At 41.1% G+C, this 24,712-nt stretch overlaps 1 protein-coding gene and 1 long non-coding RNA gene across 4 annotated transcripts in view; one reads left to right on the top strand and one right to left on the bottom strand.

Annotated features, from left to right (window-relative positions):
• Positions 1-22,141, top strand: part of LOC308459247 (macrophage mannose receptor 1-like) — a 47,611-nt gene extending 25,470 nt beyond the window's left edge. The window contains exons 19-30 of one of the 3 annotated variants that reach the window (XM_080974379.1): positions 2,311-2,411; positions 3,980-4,122; positions 4,847-4,961; positions 6,349-6,494; positions 7,822-7,924; positions 8,723-8,955; positions 10,157-10,322; positions 12,518-12,670; positions 13,849-13,959; positions 15,966-16,154; positions 19,137-19,175; positions 20,521-22,141. In XM_080974379.1, coding sequence (XP_080830505.1) covers positions 2,311-2,411; positions 3,980-4,122; positions 4,847-4,961; positions 6,349-6,494; positions 7,822-7,924; positions 8,723-8,955; positions 10,157-10,322; positions 12,518-12,670; positions 13,849-13,959; positions 15,966-16,154; positions 19,137-19,175; positions 20,521-20,747 — 1,726 coding nt within the window. In that variant the 3' untranslated portion in view covers positions 20,748-22,141. Of the gene's footprint in view, positions 1-2,310; positions 2,412-3,979; positions 4,123-4,846; positions 4,962-6,348; positions 6,499-7,821; positions 7,925-8,722; positions 8,956-10,156; positions 10,323-12,517; positions 12,671-13,848; positions 13,960-15,965; positions 16,155-19,136; positions 19,176-20,520 lie in introns of all 3 variants that reach the window. The other 2 variants (XM_080974378.1, XM_080974380.1) reach the window with 2 other exon arrangements.
• Positions 16,163-24,712, bottom strand: part of LOC308459309 — a 48,366-nt gene continuing 39,816 nt past the window's right edge. The window contains exon 3 of the long non-coding RNA XR_013977984.1: positions 16,163-16,614. This is a non-coding gene — a long non-coding RNA (uncharacterized lncRNA). The remainder of the gene's footprint in view (positions 16,615-24,712) is intronic.

Here is a 24,712-nt window from a genome sequence, read left to right as displayed (position 1 = left end):
GGGGAGTAGCCGGAAAAGGATAGAGAATAAAAGTCCTATACCACCTTTCCTTCTGCTATGTCAGTGAGAGCCCAACAGGGATTTGGATATTGTAGTTCAGCCAATTTAGTTGTTTCACTATTTTAGCTCTGTTAAAGTAGACTTTACAAAGGGTCTACAGAGCCACAGGCTAATTCTTAACTGGTGGGTCCTTTGCTCAAAGATCACAGTAGCCATTCTAATCACTTGACCTACCTTTCTTAGCTTTGCAAGTTGTATTTCCCTCTATTCCTTCCACTGTTCTACTCTGACTTGCCCCTGGCTCTATCAGACCCAGAATTATGCATTCTAGTTCTTGTTGGCCTTGTTATTATTATTAACGTGTTTTACCCATCCTTAACCATAAGGTCACAGGATAGGTTACAACAATCTAAAAGTACAATGTTACAATTCACCAGGCTGGCATCACACCCTTGTCACTTTCATTTGCATGGAACTTCTCACTTATTATGCCGTTTCCTCCAAAGCTTTTGGGGGCACCACCCTCTTTCTTCATGTGTTGAGGAAGAGGGCACCACTCTATCTGCCTGACTTCTATGGCTATTGTATGTAGCTTGGATGTGGCGTGTTCCTAGTTAATTGCTCCCTTCTGCTCTGTTCCTAGCCATGCTCTGAACATTGCAGCACTGATACTCTCCCTCTCCCATGACATCCTCCCTCTAATACTGATGGCCTTTTATGACTCTAGTGCAAGAGACTGAAAACCAGGCCCAGCCCAAGATATTCTGTCATTGTAGGCAAAACACCCCAACACCACCCCCACGATAGCACCCCCCACAGATCTAAGCTGCCTTCCCACACCCTCCCTGCCCCTGCTGTTGTGCCCATGCTGCTGCCAGTCCTGACACAGCAGCTGCACCCTTGCCTGCATCTGCATTATAATGCAAGAGCGGCAGAGAGGGTGCAGTGGCAGTAGCATGAGCAACAGTGCTGTGGTGGCAGTGGCACAGGTGAAGCCCCAGTGGGGCTGGCAGCTGCATAATGATGGGAGTGGGACATGGGTCAGATCTGCCACCTGAGGCAAATGGCTTCACCTTGCCTCATGGAGAGAGCTGAGAGTTCATTGTTGTCATACTTCTCCACACCTGGTATACTCCCCCCCCATTCCATTTGAGTTGGCAAAGAAGCAGTGCAAAGGCAAGCTGCCCCTTGCTCCCCCACCAACAAGCTTTTTTCAGATCTTCCTCACTACTGCCTCCCCTCAGGCTTGAAGATTACAGCCACGAAAGGAGGCTTTTATGTATAAGAAGAACCAATTTAATCATTTTTCAAATATAAATATTACATTCTACCTATAAAATACAGGCATATCATTTTCCTCTAATTAAAATAAACAGCCCCAGTAACTGACAGGCCCCTTACTTCTACCTGCCAGTCATAGGTATTTTATTTTTATTTTTATAGGGCTAGGCCATGGCTGAGGTCAGAGTGAGTCAGAAAGGTGCAATCCTGGAAAGACATAGAGAGGCCACTTAGACATCATAAAGAAAAGAGGAACTGCATTACCAAAAAGCAGGGGCAGGGAACAAAAGAAGGCACTGATTTGCATAAGTCCTGTTTGGGATGTTTTATAATTGTATGTATGAATTTATAAATAATTGCTATAATTTCATTATATTTTCAATACATCTCACCATGCTGAGGGAAGAGAATGACCAGGAGACCTGGGGTTCTTTAAACCAGCTTTATAGTGGACAGATCTTCAAATAAAAGATTGTCCCCTAAAAGCCTGTCAGATAAAGGACTGTTCACTTTAAAATGGGGCACATGACCACTCTTAAGAAGACGAGAAGACAAAGGAGCTCAGTGAGCAGGTTCTTGTGTTTCCATATTTAGCCTTAGAAATTGCTATGGCGGCAAATCATGAGACCCTGCATTTTAAAGAAAGTCCCTCTAAAGGTAAAAGGAGAAAAAGTAATGCTAGATATATACAGTGCCACCAAGAGATGCAAAGCCTGGTGGTGATAATAATAAATAATAATAATAATTTTTATTTATATCCTGCCCTCCCCAGCCGAAGCTGGGCTCAGGGCGGCTAACAACAATAAAACAGTACAAATAAGAATGAAATAACAGTGTAAATAATATTCTTTATCATTGTAAATTAATATTGTTAAATGCTCAGTTTTGCTAAATAGTTTATCAGCCTGGTGTTCCCTTTGCTAACTCCCCACAACCCTGCCCCCCAATATTTCTTTTGTAAAAGTATGCAATGTAAATGAAGGGCAAATTACATTATTCTGTCCCGTTTTCTCTTACTATTTTCTATAGCTGGTTGGATCAAACTCCAGTGACCTATGCGTCCTGGGCACCTGGTGAACCCAACTCTGGAAATGATGATGAAACATGTGTTGCTATGAAGGCTATCACAGGCAAGTAAAATAAAAGTTTATCATTTGGGGGGGGGTCATAAGAATCTGCAAACTTGACAATAAATACCTATCACATATTGAATCTGTAGTTACAGTGACTATTCCATCCATAAATATACATTAAATGGGAGTGGAAATCAATTGTTTTACAGCTCTTTAATTGTCTTCTTTTGAATATGACAGGATATTAAAATATTTTAAAAGACACTATATATTTATCATGTGGACAAGTTTATACAGTAAGAGAGATTTTGGGAACTGCCACGTGGACTTTTATATATGCTACTTTACTAACTCTGGGACTTTAAGCAGTTTATATTCTGGATAATTGCCAGTGCCTTTTTTCTAGAAAAAAAGGTGCTGGTACTCACCATGAAGTACCCTTCTTGGGCCAGAGAGCTGAAAGAGATTGTGCTGAAGGATAAAGAAACCTCTCAGTGTTACTAACACACCTGAAGCCTCCCTCTCTCCTGTCACCTAATGCGGAGACAGAGCCAATGCAGAGAAGACAGGGATGACTCACAAAGGGAAGAAATAGCCTCAGGGTAGGTGGAGCAGTGGGAGCTCCTAGCTGGGGATAGTCACTGCCATTACATAAGAGGGAATGGGATGCTTCAGCCACTGTATGACACAGTGATGCACCCACTCACTGGCCCTGCAGGCTTTGGGCCTCCTCCACTCCCAAGCTTTGCCCTCCTGCATTAGTGACAGTTGCCATGGCTGCTCGGCATCCTCATTGTTCCTTTCACACCAGCCTCGGCCCTGAGTAGCTGCTTTTGCTACCACCTCAGTGGCAAAGAGTCCCAGGAAATGCCCACAACCCTCTTGACTAGACTATGAGATTGCAGTCCCATGGACTCCAAGGCTGGAGACCAGCAGCAGCAAGAAGCACAAGGTTTTTTGAGACAGAAAGGAAAATGCTGTGTAAGAGAGATGCTGACTGGGCCTCGTGGCTGGAGGCCACGCTAGATTGGGGGGGGGGGTGTGTGCCAATACTGTGTACCATTGAGTGCCAGAAAAAAAACACTGATAATTGCGTATTACATTTACAGGCGACAACCGTTTTAGGCGTGTCTGAATGACGTGCAATTATGCACGCATGCACAGCACTGCACCCAGAAGTAGCCCCCAAATGTCCTAAAGATGTCATGAAAAGAGGGGGAATGGGACAGAGCAGGCTTATGCACATTCCACAAACACCTGCAGGGGTCCGGAATGTAACCCCTGTGCAAAACAAGGACTTCCTGTATACATAATCCCCCTTCCATCCAATATGGAACTTAAAACAACACAGAGTTCATGGACAGGCTCTCTTTGAGGCTTAACCCACATAATTTCAGCATGGCTTCTGTATCATGTGCTTGCAGACCGCAGATTGGAATGATTGACATATACCACAGAATGTAGGAACAGTATGGTGTCTCTCACAAGCTCTATTTTCAGAAAAGTGGTGGCTGCTCTTTGTTGTTACCAATCTTTCATTTGCAATATATACTTGAAGGTCTCTGTGTGCTTTTTCACTTGGGAGTGATTTAATATTACTGATCAAGACATCATTCCTCTTTCAGGTTTATGGTATGATACAAATTGTGGTACTGCTAATAAATTCATCTGTGAAAGGCATAACAGTTCTGTCCATTCAACTGTTGCTCCCACAATGCCTGTACCTGTTGGGGGCTGTGCTGATGGCTGGCTTTTTTTTAATAACAAGGTAACTAAGAAAGTGACTGCAAATATAACTGGTATATTGTCCCTTCTCAGTTATTATAGTGCATACAATGAGCTTATGACAATGCAGAGATTGCTCTCTGTGTCCACAGTTCTATGCAAGGGCTCTTTACAGAGCTTACAATGAATATTACAGTCAACTTGCATGATGGCAGCCTCACACATTTGGTGGCTGGTCAGCTGCGATCAGAGAAATTAAATGCACACAAGGTGGAAAGCTTAAAAGCTCTCTGCCCTGCAAAGGGGGCAAGGCCCATTCAGTGCAAAGCTTCCAAAAGGTGTGTGGGCTGTTCCAAAATATTCTGACTATACACAATTGTGGGGTTTGAACAAACCTCAGAACGTAACCTCAGCGCAAGTTGTGAGTGGGCTGTATATTACAAAAAGCATACAATTAAAAAGTAAAAGAATATGTTATTCAATCACTCCTTTGTAAACTCCTATCAGCGGTAAAACTACACTTGTAGAGCTATCAGCAGATATAGATGTAGTTGCCAGGGAGTCTCTCCCCCAACCTGCAGCAGGTAGGCACCTCTGCTCCATCCTCCACTCTATGATAACCCTAGTCAACAAATCTCAGATTTCTGATTCCTCTCTGAAGTCATTAAATAATCCATGTCTGCTACTCCAGTACCATTTCATGATTGTTGATTTCATTAACCATATCATGATTGATGAGAGTTTTGAGTTTGTATTCTTTCCCCCAGTGCTTCCAACTGTTTGGGTTTAATGAGGAAGACAGAAAAAATTGGTCTGATGCACGAACTGCTTGTAAAAAACAAGGAGGAAACTTGGCTTCTATAACAAGCAAAGCTTTTCAAGGTCAGTTCTTTTAAAACATATTGCTGTTATGGACTTAAAGTTTTAGAAGTCCAAGACCTCCTGCTCAACTTCTCCTCATGCCAGAGGAACTGCTACAATGTGGCTCCTGCCCTTGCCACTCAGGTAACTTGACTAACTGCTTGTGACTTGGAGGAGCTGGAAACCAGGGCAGTGTTGCTGCAGTGCACAGAGTTCCCTCCTTCCTTACATACACATATGACTTTAGCCATTCGGGTCCCCAATTCATGAACATTTTACTTGGGAGGAAGCCCCATTGAACTCTTTTGGGATTTACTTGCGAGCTTGGATGGAAACAACCCCGTTTTTGCAAATGGCACACAGTCCCACGTTAAACCCAGTGGAGGCCCCTAGGCAGTCAAAATCTCAGGGGGGCCCTCATGTGCGTGATATAGTGGGATAACATTAAACTAAGAAAGCTTGATTGTAATTTTCTTTCAAGATCAAATCAATATTATTTTGATTTGTTGTCATGAGGCCCCTAAAAGGTGTAGGGCCTATAGGCTGCTGCCTACACTGCCTGATGACTCAGGCATGCAAGCTACTTTTCACTGCCTCCTTGCCTCCCTTGCTGGAGAGATCTCAACCGCCATCCCTCCTCCCACATTGGCAGCCCCTTCATGCACTTGGACAGGCTCTCCAAAGTGCAGATTTATTCCTGAGTAAAACCTTCCCCTCCAACGTCACTGTAGTATAACCCCCCCCCCAGTTGCCTGCATTTTAGCAATAGACAAAGGCAGCCACCAGGGAATCTCCTCCTTGCACCAAATTGGCACGCCAGAAATGGAGAACCGGGGGGGGGGGGGGGGAGCGCACAGAAACTAGGAATCTGGGAAATGACTGGGAGGCATCCAGGAGGAGGAGGACTCAAGGAAGGATGGCCACAGAGGAGAGAGAGAGAGAGATGCAGGAAGATAATGGGCTGCAAGTTAATTAAAGGATGGGCCCCCTGCAGCTCCCTTGGATGATCCTCAAGTCTCCTCAGCATGCCATGGCACACAGGTTGACAACCAATGGCCTAATTCATTGAGGGTTTGAGATTCATCAGTTACCCTCACCTGGCCATTGCCAGGGTGTGGCTGCTGTTGCATGCTGAAAGCTTCCAGGAGCCACAGGTGAGAGCTGAGGGCAGGGTGGGGACCAAAGGTGGGACAAACTATCCCAGATGGAGCACGACATGCCCCCCACCAGAGGTACTATCCACCCTGTAACACCCCATACACCTCTCAGCAATATACTTGGTCATAAAATGCTTTAATTACATGGCCAGAATAGATGTGAACAACTTGGAATCTTGGTTCACTTATAGGTTAAGGGGATGTGTTTGTCGAATCTTTTACTGTGAAACCTGTCTTTTGTTTTTATTCAGCATTCCTCACGATACATTTAAAAAGTGCTTCAACTGATGCTTGGATTGGACTGAATGATATTCATTCGGCGCACACATTTCTGTGGACAGATGGAAGTGGAGTCCACTATTTAAACTGGGCCAAAGGTTTTCCACTTTTTTGGAGTGTAAGTACTGCCTGCAAAGGTTCCCCCACCCCCAAAATAAAAAAAGTCTTCTGTACTGCATCCTGCAGTGAGACTACTTATTCAGAAAACCCATTTTATGTACCACTCTCCCATCAAATCTTCATCTGGCTCCTAGTTTGTTCATTTTTAGTGCCAGCCATAGACTTTCCTCAGAATTTGTTATAAATGTACATGTTGTGCACAGAGAATGAATAGTTCTTATTTTATTTGCTAAGGGCTTGCAAAGAGTCCCAAGCAGCACTTTGAAGTTGTAATCATCAGCTGATTGTCAGGGCTTCAAAGTGTCTGCTGACCAGGTCCAGTTCCCTACCACTACTTAAAAACTCTACAATTACTACTACTCTTTTTACAGACCAGTTTTCAGGCAGTGCCCTTCTGGGCACCTTACTCTTAGACATATAGTAATTCACATTATCTCTGATTCATCGTCATAGCACAATATTCAACTACATTTTGGCTGGCAAGGATCAGTTCTAGCAAAAAAAGGAGGATTTCCCCCATCTCATCTCACTATGCCATCCCCAAATCTACTCCAGAGCACTGGGGAACCCCATCAACTGATGTAGGAAGCACATGGAGGAAGGAGACGGGTAGAAGGTTCTATTGCACAAGAAGAAATACTTGTGCTGATGGAACATTCACCTTAGCACTAACTGAATATACCGCTTGTGTGGAAATGTATCTTACTGGTTGGGGTACTCACTGTGTACTATTCCTGCCAACACTGAAACTGAAAGACTCCCTGTTTCCTGGTGAGTCAGAGGAGTTGCTAGTAGAGCAGAGCTGATGAGAAAACAAGGAGAGTTGTTCATTCAGGTAAGAAGCATAGGTGTCTCAAGTCAAGGAGCCAGTCTGAAAAGGTGTTGCACCAGCAACAGCTAGGTTTCACCTAAGCAGTTTTATAGCTGGCCCTGCTACCCTACCCCACTTCCTGAAAACATCAGCATGCATCAGTTACAGATTCCTTCTCAGAAGTAGGGTTCAGAGATAGGATACCTGTTGCTGTCAAACTTGCACTGTCTGTTTAGTCAGGTTTTGGTGTGAACCTCACACCATCGCTGACCTGGAATCACAGAGGTGATTGCGGAGTCATTAAGTGGTAGAGCTTGTTTCTGGGCTGGGTTCAACAGGACATTATAAGAAGTGAGAAATGATAATCTACAAACTTGGCTCAAAAAAGTATAGATTAATATTTTCATCCAGTTTAAGTAGTAGAAAAGCATAATATGTTACAAAATAATCAAACCCTACATGTTATAGGTGGCTCTTGTGTTACTTGTTCCTTTGTTATATTTTTATTCCTTAGGAAGGCTGTGTTTTTATGATGAAGGAGCCTGAAAAGCAGGCAGGAAACTGGAAGGATGGACCATGTTCTGCTAAAAAATCCTACATTTGCCAAAGAAACACTGGTATGTTTTTCAAACAGAAGTAACATAATTTTTTTAAAAAATTCAGATTGCCTGATGGAATCCAAAGCCAGTTTTCCATGCCATATTGGTCAAAAAGAAAACAACATTGAAAGCTCTTAATGCATAAGAGATTCCACACTCACCAGTATAAATCAGCTAGCAGGGGTTAGGGGAGCAGCAGTCACGAGAACCTGTTTTTATAGATGCAAAGAGGTGAACTCTAATGCCAAAGAGCTGCCACAATTATATGCCTCATTTTTTACACATCATCTCTAGGACAGGCAGGAGGAGGATGCTGGCACAGGATTTTTCAGTTTAATGTTGTTGTATCTACCCCTGTTCAAAGTGATAGGCTTCTCCTATGACCTATGCAAATTCATTTGAATATAAGAAGAAAGTCCACTTTGAATGACTGAACTAAAGTTTTATCATCTGAGAAGAATGGCAGATAGGAAATTAATTGAAATCTCTTGACTTCTCTGGAAAGAAATGAAGATATGTTTCAAAAGGTCCTGTTGATTACATGTTAAGAATTTGACTTTTTTGTAACTGTAAAAAAAATATATTCTGAGGCCACATCCATATAATCTCTAACTAGAACTTTCCTGTAATTGTTAACTTTTAAAATGTTGATTTCCAAGGTTTTTAAATGTTTCACTTCAGATTTTTAGTACTTTGAGATGTTAAAACTTAGGAGATAATGGCATTCTGAAATTTCAGTATCAAGTGAAATCAAATTTTAGGATGGTGTACAGTCTAAACTGATCTCTGCCTTTTCTCTTTATTACTTTCCTGTAGACCCTGCATTATCACACCCTGAAACGACAATTTCAGCCTCTGGCTATACTGTTTTTGGGAACAGCAGTTACTCTCTCATTGGCCCCAAAATGACATGGGAAGCGGCCAGGAAAAAATGTCATTCTATACAGTCAGAGCTTGCCAGCATTGTGAATCCATACATCCAATCGTTCTTATTGCTACATGTGTTAAAATATAAGGAGCCAGTGTGGATTGGCTTAAACAGTAATATGGTAAGAACATATGATATACATGAACATAAACCTGCTTATCCACACCAAGGGCTTGTATTGAGGGCATAGTTAGAAAGAACAGAACTTTTAATAGCTGACTTCATTGAAAATACCCTCAGCATTACTTCCCACAAACAGCTTTGGATCTAACCTGTGGGTTACCTATGAGCACGTAGGGGTAGTGCGGTGGAGGAGAGTCCTCTATGCCACCCAACTTGCTACCATGGCCACTGCCCACCCACTCACTTTAAAGAAAAGTTCAAACTGCTTCAAACAGCACTTTTGCAAAATGCTTTAAGGCAGCTCCAGTGCTCCCATTTCAGGCTGAAACCCAGTCATAAGAATCCAACAGTAAGCAGGATCACATACATATGTATGCACATTGGCTGATGTGATGGGAGGTGATTCTGCTTGGTCTGGGTGCACGACAAACTCTGCCAGGTGGGTTACTGGCAGCCAGTGCAGAGTGATGCTATGTGGTGACATATAATCCCATCACGCTGCCACCAATCTACCACATTCTGCACTAGCTGTGGCCTCTAGGTCATATTCAAGAGCAGGCACATTAAATAAGTCCATGTGGGAGATCACCAGAGCATGGACAACTGAGACCCTACTACTGTGGTCCAGGAACGGCTGTAGCTAGCAGCTTAGCCCAACCTGGACATAAGCAGTCCTAGCCACAGAAGCCATTTGAGACTCCAGTGATAAGTTGGAATCCAGCAATATTCCCAAACTGTGAATCTGTTCCTTCACAAGGAACCTCCTGCCAGAGAAGGTTGTCAACCAAATTCTTTGACATAGGAACTGTCCACCTACAACACCTACAACTTATCAGGGTTCAGCCCTTCTATTGAACCATTACTGCTTCCAGATACCAGTTCAACACCTTCCTAGCCTCTCCTGATTCATATGGAAAGGAGAAACAGAGCTGTGTGCAGTCAGCATTCTGATGACACCATGCTCCATATTCCTGGATAACACCTCGCCTATTTCAATTAGATGTTAAATAGTATAGGTATTAAATCTGATGTCACCCATATAGTAGTACTCTAAGTTAACCCCCTGAAAGATGATGGTGTGTGTAAATAAAATGAAAAGGAGAAAAAGTAAATAATGTGGAGTTCATGTTATGGGATGCAAATGTCAAAGTTTTTTTCTAAGCCAGCATGTGATGTTCCCATGTGCATTTGAATTTTAGACTGGTGAGCGTTACAAGTGGATAAGCAACCAGAGACTAGTATATACTGATTGGGGTCCTGAAGAGCCAAAGCAGAAAATAGCATGTGTCTACTTACACCCTGATGGTCACTGGAAAACAGGAAATTGCAATGAAACATTCTTCACTGTCTGTGAGCGGCATCATGGTAAGCAAAGGAATGTACTGTATTTTTCGCTCTATAAGACGCACCAGACCACAAGACGCACCTAGTTTTTGGAGGAGGAAAACAAGAAAAAAAATATTCTGAATCTCAGAAGCCAGAACAGCAAGAGGGATCACTGTCCAGTGAAAGCAGCAATCCTTTTGCTGTTCTGGCTTCTGGGATACCTGTGCAGCCTGCATTCGCTCCATAAGACGCACACACATTTCCCCTTACTTTTTAGGAGGGAAAAAATGAGTCTTATAGAGCAAAAAATACGGTATCTTTTTTAATATGGGACTTTGCCTACTCCATTTGAAGATAGAGCTGAGAAATGTGCTCTTGAAACTTCTGCCTCTTTCATATGGAAAGAACTGTTACAGTTCGAACCATCAGGCCATAACTATCAGGCAAACAAAAATATGATGGAGTTACAATAAGTAATCTAGGATTTGGTAACCACATTTAGTACCCATTGATTTCAATTGAAGAGACTTGGGCAAGTGTTTTTAAGGCAGCAACCCTATATATATTAACACAGGAGTAAGCTCCATGCAACTCTGTGAACATTACTTTGAGTAAACTCTCATAGGGTTGCACTGTTAACCTACCATTGAAGTCAATAGGATTTAAAATAGCTCACGTTTCATTAAAAGGATTCTTTTTTCTTTCTTTTGGTGGCCATTTTATGTCCATTCGGGGCATTGATTTCTCAGAGAGCAATGACTTGTAATATTACAAATAGTTGGGAACAATGCCAGCTCTAAATTTGAGATTTCTGCCAAAGCACCAGCTGATGGGCAAAGCACCCTATGCTGGGGTGTCGTCCTGCTGGGCTTATCAGATGGTGGCAAGAATGCTCTGATGAGCACCAAGCATCCCCCAGTCTTCCTTACAATTTCTCATAATGCTCCTAATGTAGCATCTGCCGAAAGCCCATGTCCTCTCCTGATATGTCCCACAGAGGAACTTACGGTCTTCAAACAAAAACATCTTGAAGGTCCCAGGCCACAGAGAGGTTAGGCTGGCCTCAACTAGAGCCAGGGCTTTTTCGGCTGTGGCTCCGATCTGGTGGAATGCTCTGTCACAAGAGACTAGGGCCCTGCGGGACTTGACATCTTTCCGCAGGACCTGCAAGACAGAGCTGTTCCACCAGGCCTTTGGCCAGGGCACAGCCTGACTCCCTCCTTTGGCAAATTTCATAGAACTCTAGCCCAATAGTTGCCATCAATTTGATTTGAATTAATTTTATAATGAAATTATTTTATAATGTTGTATTATTTTATTGTTGTTAGCCGCCCTGAGCCCGGCTTCAGCTGGGGAGGGCGGGATATAAATAAAAATTATTATTATTATTATTATTATTATTATTATTATTATTATTTGCAGGGGGGTGGGAAGGCAAAGCAGGTGTTACTGGTGGGCCCTGCCACTGTGCCCAAGGATGCCATGTACTGACAATGGTTTTGGCTATGACTCAAATGAGATAAATTTAAATATTTTCCAATAAAATATTTCAGGGTACTGCCCCCCAAGTTGATTGGCATTGCCATTCAAATGGCATGAGTGTCATTGATTATGTGGGCAAGGCTTACCTCCCCCCCCCCATATTTTATTCAAGTTGGCACTCCTGGCGCAGCTGTAACAGTTTTTGGATGGGTAAAAAAATAATAATCACTTGATATCCCCTAGCATTTTGTCAACAAATTGATCTGAAAAATACAGACATGATAGTTTGTAGGTAAGAAACCTGCTATCAGTCGGGGAGTTATTTTGCTAGGCACCTTTAAAATTAATTCTGCAGAGGAAAAGAATTAAATTATTCACTTTCTGTGTAAAATTATTGCCTCTGATTATATGCTTAATCTGTCAATTACAGCACAGCTTTCCCTCCTTGCCCCGCCCAGTCTCATATTTGCTCTCCTTCCCCCATCATTTCATGTTTATGTTCTGGAAACTAGTCTGCAACAGTTTTTTAATGCCTGGATTGGCACCATGAAGCTCTTCTGAGGGCCCTGTTTTGACATGTGCAAAGTTGCAGACATCTCATTTCACTAGCCCAAGATGCCACTAGCCCAAGATGCCACCTTGATATTCTGCTTCATCTCATAATTTGGGATTTGTTTGCACATCCTTAGTATTTATAGGTTTCTAATATATTTATTTAAAATAAATAAAATAAAATACTTGTTTCATAATAGGCAAAATCCCAACTGAACCTCCACAGGCACCAGGAAAATGCCCTGAATCAAAACAGAACCAGATATCTTGGATTCCTTTTCGGGCACATTGCTATAAATTCTTCACTGGTTGGTTTGATCGCCCAAGAGCACACTTCAAATGTTCTCAGTTAGGTGGGTATCGTTTTGAATTAGATCATGACATAAATTTTCCATGCTAGGAAACTCCTAGTTAGTATGTAAAACCAATGTGGTAAGTGGATGGTGTTGCAGGGAAGTCCTATCCTATGCATGTCTATCAAGAAATATGCCCCATCAAGTTCAGTGGGGCCTATAGCTAAGTAAATGGGTACAGGATTTTAGCCTTGGACTTTGACCAGAGAGACAGAGGTTCAATTTCTTGCTCACCCACAAACCTCACTGGATGCCTTGGGCCAATCCCCCACCTTTTAGCTTAATATGTCTTACTGGGTTGCTATAATGATAATGCAGAAAGGAAGGAAGCCTGAAATTGACCCTGTAGTCCTTGGAGGTACTGTAGAATGGCAAGGCACAGCAAGTGGGGTTTCTGGCTGACAATGCTGCCCACACCTACTTTGGGAGAGGCCAAGTTGAGGGAAGATTGGAAGAACAGGTGGTTTGTCCTTCAGAGCACTCAGGTCATCAGCAAATGCCTGACTGTGCTGATCCCTAATAATAAATCTTTCTATTGTTGGGTGCTTCTGTGTGAGGTGGGTTGTGCTGTTCTACTACTTATCATCCTCATTTGTCCAACCAAGAGATTTATGTATGAATCTTACTGAATAAAAGTTAATTGGTGGGGTGGTAAAAAGCCACATGCCATATGCACACACACAATTATTAACTTTCCATTTTATTTCCTCCGCAGTACCTCTGAGCCCAGATAGAATGTTGCTCCGCTGGGGCCAGAGAAGCACTGTGGGGAAACCAAAATTGTGTGTGCCAGCAACAGTGCTTTCCTTCTAAGCTGACTTATGATCATACATAACAGATGGGCATCTAACTTCTGCTTAGAAACTTCCAAGAAAGGGGAGTCCACCACCTCTCATGGGAGTCTTTTCCACTGTTGAACAATCAGAAAGTCAGAAAGTTCTTCCTGATGTTTAGTTGGAATCTCCTTCCTTGTAATTTGAAACCAATGGTCAGTTTTGCCGGTGTGTATCTATTAAATACGTTGTTGCTTCTGTTTCGTCGTACCTGCCCCTAAGGTCCCAGAGCAATTTACAATGATAAAAGTATGGAGTATGAAAATTGTAATTATTTAAATAAATTAAAGGTGGTATGACAAATTCTTAATGAATTAAGAATTTAACTCATCTGATGTTTCCTAGGTAGCACCTTGGCTTCTATAGAAGATTTAGCTGAACTGAAATTTTTAGTGGAGCACACACAGCAAAACACACGTTGGAATTATTGGATAGGATTAATTAGAAATATTGAAGGTAACTGTTTTACAGTCAATGTTTATACTATAATAACATTTATAATACTTATTTCTAATATAGTTATTTATTAAAACAATTTATTTACAATATTCTCTATGTGGTTTACAAGAAATGCTATACAAGAAGGTATAAATTGGTTAAAACTATAAACATTTTTGGAAGTGAAAGAGCTCAGATGATACCTAACTCCCAGAAAACCTTCGTACATCAAGCCCAACAGTTCTTCCATGTGCTTGAGGGGTCACACCAGCATAAGAATGTAAAGGCATATGTGGTGGGAATGTTCAAAGGTGAAGTTGTTTTAGGAAAATGTTGTCCAGGGAATTTCTTTAATTGCATCTCAGAGTTTTCCATTTGTTTATTTTTGCATTAGCTAATATATGGAAGAAATTGAACAGTTAAAAAGCATATAATTTGTAACACATCTTCTAATGGCAGCACATACAGCCATAGGTAGTAATTGGAAAACTTAAAATTTGCTAGAAATAGACTAATGTTATAACACAGTTTGGCAAACAGCCTTGCTGGAATTACTGGAGATAGACACCAGTTTAGAAATGAGACAGTTTCCTTGGATTTAGGTGGAAAGGAGAAATAGAGCTGGGTGTCATCAGCAAACTGGTGGCACAGCACCTCAAAACTCTGGACAACCTCTCCCAGTGGTTTCATGTAAATGTTAAATAGCATAGGCAACAGAACAGAACCACGAGAGATCCCACAGGCCAATGGCCAAGGCATCAAGCAGGAGTCCCCCAGTACCCCCCAGGAGTCCTCCAGGAAGGAATAGAGCCACTGTAAAACAGTGCCTCCAAGTCCAATCCCAGCAAGGTGGCCCAGAAGGATACCATGGTCAATGGTATTGTAAGCCACTGAGAGGGCCTGCAGAACCAACTGGGACACACTCCCCAGTTCCTGTCATAAGTCATCCACCAAGGCTACCAGAGCCATCTCTGTCCCATAGTTAGGCCTGAAAGCAGATTAAAATGGATCCAGATAATTCGTCTCCTCCAGAAACCAATGGAGCTGAGATGCCACCATATGCTCCAGAGCCTTGCCCCAAAAGGGATGTTGGAAACCAGAATATTTGTATTTAGCCTCACAAACTAAAAAAATAAGTGTGTTGTTCCCAGTGAGCTTGAGGTAAGTGTGCTTGAAGCTATAGCTTCAGATTAGAAGAATAACAGTCTACATTAGGAAATGGCATCTATATGTTAAAGTTCACTTTATGAAAAAGCAGAGCCAACCATTTTTCCAAAATAGTTGTGGGAGTTTTGGGTACTGATCTAGAAAAAGAGTTTTAAGGTATGAAAAATATGTACAGGCAGCCCCCCCCCCCATTTATGCGCATTCAGTATGTGTGTGACCATGTATACGCACATCACACCAAATGCAGAAGTGACCTGGAAACGTCATAAAGACAGCACTGAAACATCACTAAAAGGGCAGAATGGGATTGGGATGGGGTTTTTGCAGGCTTTTTTCAATGGGTTTCAATTATACACGATTTCATCAACACGTGGTGCCTTGGAATGTAACTCCCATGGAAACAGGGACCTGCCTGTAATTCCTAGTTTAGAGAAAGGAGAAAAAGAGATGTATCTACTAGTCGTTTTAAAAAGAAATACTACATCTAATCTGGTTTTGATCCCGAGCAGTGTGAGCAGTCCCTGTTCCCATGACACTTCTATGTTGTCTATAAAAAAAAGCTGCTCCTGAGAGCCAGGCAGCTGTCCAAAATAGAGCTCAATATGGTTTGGGGGAATGTGGGGGGGGGGCCACTGTAGCCAGAAATCAGACACCTTCCCCATACTGTTAGTGTATTCAGTGTTCTGATATACAGTAATATTGCTGGTTGCTTGCATATTTTCCAAACTAAAAATGGTGAGTGTATTTTTAAATTGTGTTTCCATATAGAACACATTGCAATGTTTGTGCTGCTCCTTCCCTTTTTAGTCATTACAATATCTATTGATTTTAATAATAGGGTTTGATTTTAATAATAGGAGAATGGTTATGGGAAGATAAGACTGAAGTAGATTTTGTCAACTGGAAAGCAAATGAGCCCACATTCGAGCCTGAAGATTTTTCCTCTTACTATAGTGGCATCTGCGCTTACATGAAGGCAGATAATGGGGAGTGGTACAAGGAACGCTGCAGCAGATCTAATGGATTTATTTGTAAAAGACACAAAAGTAAGACATTTTCTTATTTATTAGCAATAATTCTTATTCAAAACAGTATTTAATTGTTGAGGTGAGTTGTATAGAACTACAGTGAATGTCTTAGGATAGTCTTGTGTAATTGTTTTCTGGCTAGATTCATATTACTATAAGTTTATCCATGTTATCTCTTTATCTGCCCTCCTCTTAAAGTTGTGTAACAAAGGTGTTTCTGTGAGACTACTGCCCAGAGAGGGACTGTTTCCTGTCTCTGCATGTTTATAATATTCTGCCTTGTTCTATCCTTACTAGCAAGTTCTCAGTGGGGTTTTTTTGGGGGGGGGATGCAATCTTTCCCAACTGCCTTTCTTTTTCTTGCACATTCCATCAAATTGGTCCTCTTTTTTTGTGTGTGTCCTCCATACTCTTTGTTACTTCCCATTCTCTTTCCAACTTCTGGCAGACCTTACTGGAGCTTCCAGTCATTGACTCTCTAACAACAAATGGTAAAAGATAGAGCCAAAGCTAAAGAACAATCATTTTCACTACTTCTATATTTAATAATGTTATGAACATTTGATAAATATATAATAGCAAAGGTTCCCACTATTATTTACAGTCTTCAGAATGGGTATATTCAACATTTTAATAAATCGTTCCTTTTATTCAAAAGGAAAAATCATTTAAGAGAGCCAGTGTGGTGTAGTGGTTAAGAGCAGTAGTCTCGTAATCTGGGGAACCGGGTTCGTGTCTCCGCTCCTCCACATGCAGCTGCTGGGTGACCTTGGGCCAGTCACACTTCTTTGAAGTCTCTCAGCCCCACTCACCTCACAGAGTGTTTGTTGTGGGGGAGGAAGGGAAAGGAGAATGTTAGCCGCTTTGAGACTCCTTAAAGGGAGTGAAAGGCGGGATATCAAATCCAAACTCTTCTTCTTCTTCTTCTTAATAGATTCCACTTTGACAGTTTTAAGGCTCAGGTCACCATGCCTGACTGATCTTGCTAAGCATTTGAGTGGATTGAGTGAACAGACCGAACATTCCAAATTCAAAACTTGGTCCCCATTTTTAAATTTTACTACATATTTTTTAATTGAAAGAAGCACATCTGGAAGCATATCTGAGGTGCATATTCATGCTTTCCCTGTAATATTATTACACTCACACCAATCTCCAAGTGATAAGACCTTCTCCAGTCATCTGTACTCTTCAGTTGCAAAAAAGTGACTTAAGACTCTCCAGGGCAATTTTACTTAAAGAAACAGATTTGGTGACTGTAGTAGTCCTCTTTTCTTTTTTGTCCATTACCTCCAAGGAAGGATCTTGAGAAGCAGGAGTGCAGACCTACTGAGAGATGTGTGCACGGCCCAATGCATACATGGCAGATAGACTGGCAGTCCCCATCCTAAACTCCCAGACCTTGCCATATCTCCAGAATTCAATGTTTACACTAGGCTAGAGACAAAGGAACTGACAGAGTCCTTGTTTACCCAGGAATGTCCCATCAAGAATCAGTTTTGCTCTAGTTTCTCCTCTGAGTATTAAACAGAAGGGTAAAAAATGTGCAGCACACTAAGCTATTTCTGGAAAAGTTGAAATACAAATGTGGTAAATGGATAATAATTGCGTATTTATTTCACAAGATTTCTATATTGCTTGGTTGTAACAAAACCTCAGATAAGACTTGTAGGTAGCAATTGATTACACTGGATGGAAAAGCAGAAGGTTAGCTTATTGAGACATTCGTTCCAAAAGGTATATATTTCAGTCTACAGGGGATCGGTTCCTGGCAGAGAGTTACAAGTGTGCCACATTTATTCAGAATTCCATGCCAATGAAACCAGCAGGACTTGTTTCCAAATAAATTACTTTTACTGCAGCACTTTTTGTAACAAGAACAATGAAATCAGCTGAGGGAGAAATGGAGAGGGACCAATTTGAAAGCATAAGAAGCAGTTATACTAAAGCTAAGCAGGTCTGAAAGTTACCTGGATATGATACTACCCCAAGCCATATGTAAACTGCCCTAATCTCTTAGGAAGGAGTGCAGGATATAAGTATACCAAGAAGAGGAATAATTAGGAGGTCCAAGGGCCCAATCTACTTGAATGCAATCCTTTCAATAAACTCCCTCTCCCTACCCCCCAGATTCCCCATTAAATCCATTCCATGTACAGTGGTACCTCGGGTTAAGAACTTAATTCGTTCCGGAGGTCCGTTCTTAACCTGAAACTGTTCTTAACCTGAAGCACCACTTTAGCTAATGGGGCCTCCTGCTGCTGCCGCGCCGCCGGACCATGATTTCTGTTCTCATCCTGAAGCAAAGTTCTTAACCTGAGGTACTATTTATGGGTTAGCGGAGTCTGTAACCTGAAGCGTATGTAACCTGAAGCGAATGTAACCCGAGGTACCACTGTAGTTTGTTTCTAGGTACTCCAGTCAATTTGATAATGTCACCTGACCACCTATTTCTTCATTGTCAAATGATGCTTGAAATGGCTTGCTGCTTCTTACTTAACACAACTGATTTTAAAAGCTCACATTTATTTTTTGAAAGTTATTTCTGTAACCTGATCCTGGTATTCCAGAACAAAAGCTAAAGAGAAGAATCGTTCAGTGAACCATTCACATTTTAAACCCTTTTCTAACTTGTGAGAACTTAACATTCATTTCAATTTTTAAAAGCTACTCGTGGTAGAATCCATTATCTGACAATATTTGAATGGTCAATTGACCATTCCTACATTTTTTAAAAATAGATAATGCTGGCTGAATTTGCTGGCAAGCAGACTAACTTTCCTTTTACTCTTCCACCTTAGTCTGGCTCACTTTATTGCTAATCAAAGCTCTGAACTAAAAAAGAAAGAAAAAAGGTTAATAATATTGTCTTGCATACCTGTCTTCCCTACTATGTTGAAAACATTTGCTTCTGTAGTTTGCTATTACTGTAGATAGATAGATGATAAATAGATACACACAACAATCACACACATCTTAAACATTTCTTTTGTTTTACAGTTATTGAAGAGACAACAAAGTCACCTACAAAAACTACAGGTAAGACTGGGTTTTTTTAAAAAAACCTCAGGTAAAATTACAAGCATCTGTGCTATCCAGAACATTGAGCCAAACATTCTCCAAAAAGAACTTCTGACTCAAATTTCTAGGAGTGGGATTGATGCAGTAACTGGGACCATAACAAACCCTCAACTCAGCATCTTTCAGCATAGCAGTCTGTTCCTTCCTCTTCTGAATTGTTCCACTATTCTAAGGTGGTCATTTTGCTTTGAGGGATCCCCAACTCTCAGTGAAGTAATGTCTCCAGTATTTGTTTGTTTATTTTTTCAGATATCTATATACTGTATACTATATACTATATACTACATACTGAAGAAGTGTGCATGCACACAAAAGCTCATACCAATAACAAACTTAGTTGATCTCTAAGGTGCTACTGGAAGGAAATTTTTTATTTTGTTTCTATATACTGTTTAATATTCAGAATTTCTAAGCCATGTGCATAATATGTATTTCTAAGTACTCTCAAACTGCCTCTGCTCTGCTATATGCATTTTTGTAAACGTTGTTTGATTAGAGAACTGCATCACAATATTCAGATAGATGTGAATTCCAAAGGATAGCTGTGTTTCAGTTTGTGTGTTGTTCTAGAAAGTGTATTTGGTAGGTTCACCTTTATATGTGAAATCAAATTTTCCCCATGTTCCTACCACATCCAGGCAGGCAGAAATCAACAACTGAACCCTCTTCTACCATAAGCTCTTCAGTTTATGTAGGCACTAATACATTTCCCTACTGGGGAGTTCCCTACTGGCAACTCTCCTATCTTCTGAAAAAACTGCTACTATGAAGCAGGACAGTTGAGGAGTGGGTGAGAGATCTCGTTGTAATGGAGTATTCTATAGTGTTTCATGTGTAAGATGGAAGTGCAAAAGGCAAATCATCTGTTATCTGCAGATGCACAGAATAATAGTATCCTGTTTAAGAAGTAGTGCAAAGACAACTGGGGGAAGGTATACTATTGCCTTGACATTTTGGGGTTTTTTCAGTTGCATTGCAACATCCAAACTTCTTTTGGGCTGGATTCCTTCACAGCCTGCCAAAGCTATTTTCTTTTTTAAAAAAGGGATGTACTCCTATTTTAAGAGGAATCTGAGCTACTCCAGTGCATCTTTTTTGCTTCTGCGTCCCCTTCCCTCCTTGCAGTCAGGTGACCATTTCATTGGCTGGTAGGTTTTCAGCACACTATGCTTATGTGCAGAAAATACCACCCAGACATCCCTCCTGTTCTTACAAGGGGGTTGTCACTGGTTTGCCATAGTATATAGTATTCAGTGTTGTCTATTATATTTTTAATATATATTACATTTTCCCCCATTGGCAGAGCAAGAAGATAGTTCTGCATCAGAACGTGGCAGAGTTATAAAGGTGGTTTTCCCAGTGTTCATCCTCATCCTCATTGGTGCAGGCATTGCACTTTATATTGTCTACAGAAGAAGACTTCAACAACAACAAACTACTGGTAGCTTTGACAACGCCTTGTATCATGACAATAGGATTCTTATTCAGAATAATGAGTCAGAAGTATACGTGGAGGACAAAGGAATGTAATGCTATATGCACTTACATGTGAGTAAGTCCCAGAGAGCTCAATAGGAGTTACTTCTGAATTGACAGGTATAGGATTGCACTGTTTATTCATTCATTTCCGAGAAGTAACCATTGTTGGGAATGGTTTGTCCCAAGCCTTAATATGCAAGGGTACTTTCTATGATCATGCTTATTATGTGGAATGCTCTGAATGCATAATTATTATTTAGTGAAAACATATTCACAAAATATGTTAAAATTAAATATTACTTGACTTGAAAAATTAAGGGTTGTGTCATTGATATCCTCTGGCAACTAAGGTACTGCACAATATTTTTGCCATGCATGGAAAAAAAACCCACTTGTCCGGTGTTGTAGAAAGAGCAAGGGGTGTAGCTCACCCTCTTCCACTCTTCCAAAAAAGATAATAATGAAGATGCTTTTTGTTCTTTTTAAAGGATTCAATATGTGCAGCCCAGGTTCTGATTCAATACCTAATTTTGTATCCACAGATAGGCCTATTTCTGATTGCATTGTATGTCTAGCCTTTGCTTGTTTGGTGGCATTTCTGCTTATGGCTTAAAATGGCATGCTTTTATTTGTTTTCTTAGATATGATAGTGAAATGTTTCTTTGTGTCCACCCTTGCACTTCTCCTCCAGAAGTGCCAATCATCAGTATGAAAATAGGCTTCCATATGTGCAGCCCAGGTGCTAAGTAAGAAAGAGTAACTGCATACATAGCACCTAGCTGTAAATGCATTTTCTTACCTAAGACTGTTTCTGCCTATAGAGTGTCTTGTTAGAGGGCATGTCTTTGGGTTAGGGTATCGTTTAGCAGGTTTTGTTGGTATTATTATTGCCCCAATCGTCTAAAATGTTTTAAATTGTTTTTAACTGCTTTTAAAGTTGTGTGTTTTTAAAATCGGGGTTTTGTTGTTGTTTCCATTGAAAATTGCAGTGGCGACCTCAGTGGCCCAGCTATTCTCCTATCTTGACAGTTAGCCTAAATTCTGTTGGCTATGCTCTGGTAACCTCTATGTTAGATTATTGTCACATGTTATATGTGGGGTTGCTTCTGAAGACAGCTTGGAAACTTCAGCTGGTACAGAATTCGGCAGCCAGGCTGTTCACCAAGGCAAGATGGTTTGAGCATATTACACCAATCCTGGCCCAACGACACTTCATTACATATCTTTAGGCATTGGGCAAAAACATTTCGCTTCAACCCGGACTTTGACTGATTAACATTCTAGGGCCTTTTAAATGTGTTGTGGGGGTTTGTTTGTTTTTGGTTTTGTTATATTAACTATTTTGTGCTCTCATTTTGTATTTTTAAGTTGTGAACCCCTCTGTGATCTTTGGATGAAAGATGATATACAAATCTAACTAACTAACTAAATAAAAATGTAAGCCATACAAATCAGTATCTGCAATGTGTTCCTTAAAAATTCTACACTGGTAGCATCACACACTCATTCAAATATTATTACAACACAGCAACAAACTGCTGGGAAAGGTGATGGATTTTTCCCCTCTCTCAGGTGAAAATGGTTTATTCTGGAATGAAATTCATCAAGAGATATAGGAAATTATTAAAACACACATTCACATTTCTCCTCAGTTATCCTACTAAATATGCGGACAGATTCTATGACGACATTTCACCAAAAGGAACTTTTGATATGGATGCTTTTAGCTGTCAGGATCTCTACAGCACAACAGTGGAAATATTTATTATTATTTTTTAACTGACCATATCCTGTAAAATTCCCCAGAACAGTCAGGAATCCATCAAATTCAATATGTCTCCATGGGAAGACCACCTGATGGCTTAGGTTAGGGGAGAGAAGTATTGTCTGATCTAGTTCTACACATTTACACTGGCACATGTTACTTCTCTTATTACTCTGAAATGTGGGTATTATTCATGTCATTATTTCTGCATCGGCAGACTTGCCACATATACTCCTCCACCACTTCATTTTGTGCAGCGAGTAAGATTCTTTCATAAAAAATGCACCCCATGGATCTAATTACAGAATATATGCACACAGCACACTGATAGCATAGGGGAAATCTGAAGTGTGCAGGTTTCATCCTTTATTCCTCACAATTGCTGTGCAATTGTAAGGCAGCTCAAAGCTCATTTACTAAGTTCGTCAAGATAAGTAGTTCACTGGTTCAGTAGTGGCTGTTGCTCAGTAAATTGTGGTCCTCTACCAGAAAGCTGCACATTACCAAGGGGGCATCATTGAAATATAATGTCCCACATTGCTGTGTAAATAAAACTAAACTCTTATGCTGAACTGCTGGCACATATAGAGTTGTTTCTGCTATTAGCCAAGAAGTGAGTATGATAAAGCTTATTAACATCCCCATGTTGTTCAGCTGCTGACAGTGATGGAAATAACTGTGCAATACAGAAATCTGGGGCCCTTGTTCATAGCAATGTTCTGCCAACAGTGTGTGGAATGGTGGAAGAAGCAACATTGTTTATGCTTCCATTTAGACTTCAGACTTCACCTGAGTTCCCCCAATTCCTGTTTTCCCATGTAGAGCTAAGGAAGTATTTGTGAAGATCACCTTCACTCTTGCTCCAGTGAGAGCATCAACTGAATCACAGCAAATCTAAATCTAGCTCATGGTGTTTACTGTATTAGCCCGAATATAAGCCGCACCTGCAAATAAGCCACACCTTTAAAATTCAAGGGGGGGAGGGAGTCAAAATATGATGTGTGGAATTACGTTTCAGGTTGTTTACCCAGTACAGCCTCCAGACATCAATTCAGAAGTTCAGCAGCCTCTCTGGGACCAGCAGACATAGACAGAGGTCATCTTCACACTGCTGATACTTCAGATCTCCAGAAGAATAGGAGGCAGAATAGAACCCTGAGGCAGTCCATAGACATGGAACAGAAATCCGCCAACGGCACCTTCTGAAAATGATTCTCCAGGAAGGACTAGAGCCACCATAACACTGTGCTCCCCCGCCTCAGTCCCAATTCAGACAGCTGATCCAGAAGAACTTGACAGTTGGTATTAAAAGCTGCTGAAATGTCCAGGAAAATCAATAGGGTTGCACTCCCACCATCCATTCCCTGGCAAAGGTAATCCTTGTCGTGAGCTAATGAGAGATAGATGCCCTTACCTGTAGATTCAGTGATCTAAATGCTGGCTAACAGTCGTATGCATGACTTTAATGGAGTGCATCCCTCTGATTATATTTGCATTTAGGGAATTATTATGCATTACATAGCACTGGCTGTCTTGACTAAACCATGCATTCATGCTTAGAAAAATTTCAGGCAACCATGTGATTGGTCCAATGGGGGGGGGGGGGGGAATCCAGCAGCCTTTATTAGGGCTGACTAATATGTCACAAAGTCATGTTACATGTAAAGCAAAACCATACCATTAATGGAGGGGAGAAGGGAGATTATGGAAATGCCTGGAATTCCACATAATCTAACTATCTTGAGGTGGAACATGGGAAGTTTTATGTAGACTGAATTAAATTACAGTATATTGTGGTAGGGTGCAAAATAGATTTCAGACTGCATCAAGGGCTGCTGGGACATAGAAACATGAATGGTTGTTACCCCCTTTTTAAAAAAAATATACAAGTTAGCCATTATTTGGCTCTATCTCCAGCGGTGAGCAGAGAATAAGAATCCAAGTGGGCCACAGAGCATGCCCTTGTCTGCAATGCTTCCATTTAGAATCCAGCACCCCCCCCCCCCGTCTCCATGCCTAAATACAGCAACTCCAGAACGTGGGCAGAAGGTAGCAGAGTAGCAGATGTGTCGGATTCAACTCCCGTGCAAAGTTCAAAATAAAATATATACACTCAGGCAGTAGAATTCTTCAGTAATAGTTTACTGAGGTTCAAAAGTGCACAGGATCTTTCTGGATCCCCAGTAAGGTTCAAAAACTTCAGTTCATAAGACTGTATCCAGTTACAGAAGCAAAACACACAGGATAACAG

This window comes from Podarcis pityusensis (assembly GCF_964106645.2).
Source record: "Podarcis pityusensis genome assembly, chromosome: 12".
NCBI classification, from domain to species: domain Eukaryota; kingdom Metazoa; phylum Chordata; class Lepidosauria; order Squamata; family Lacertidae; genus Podarcis; species Podarcis pityusensis.
This window is presented reverse-complemented; position numbering and strand designations above follow the sequence as displayed.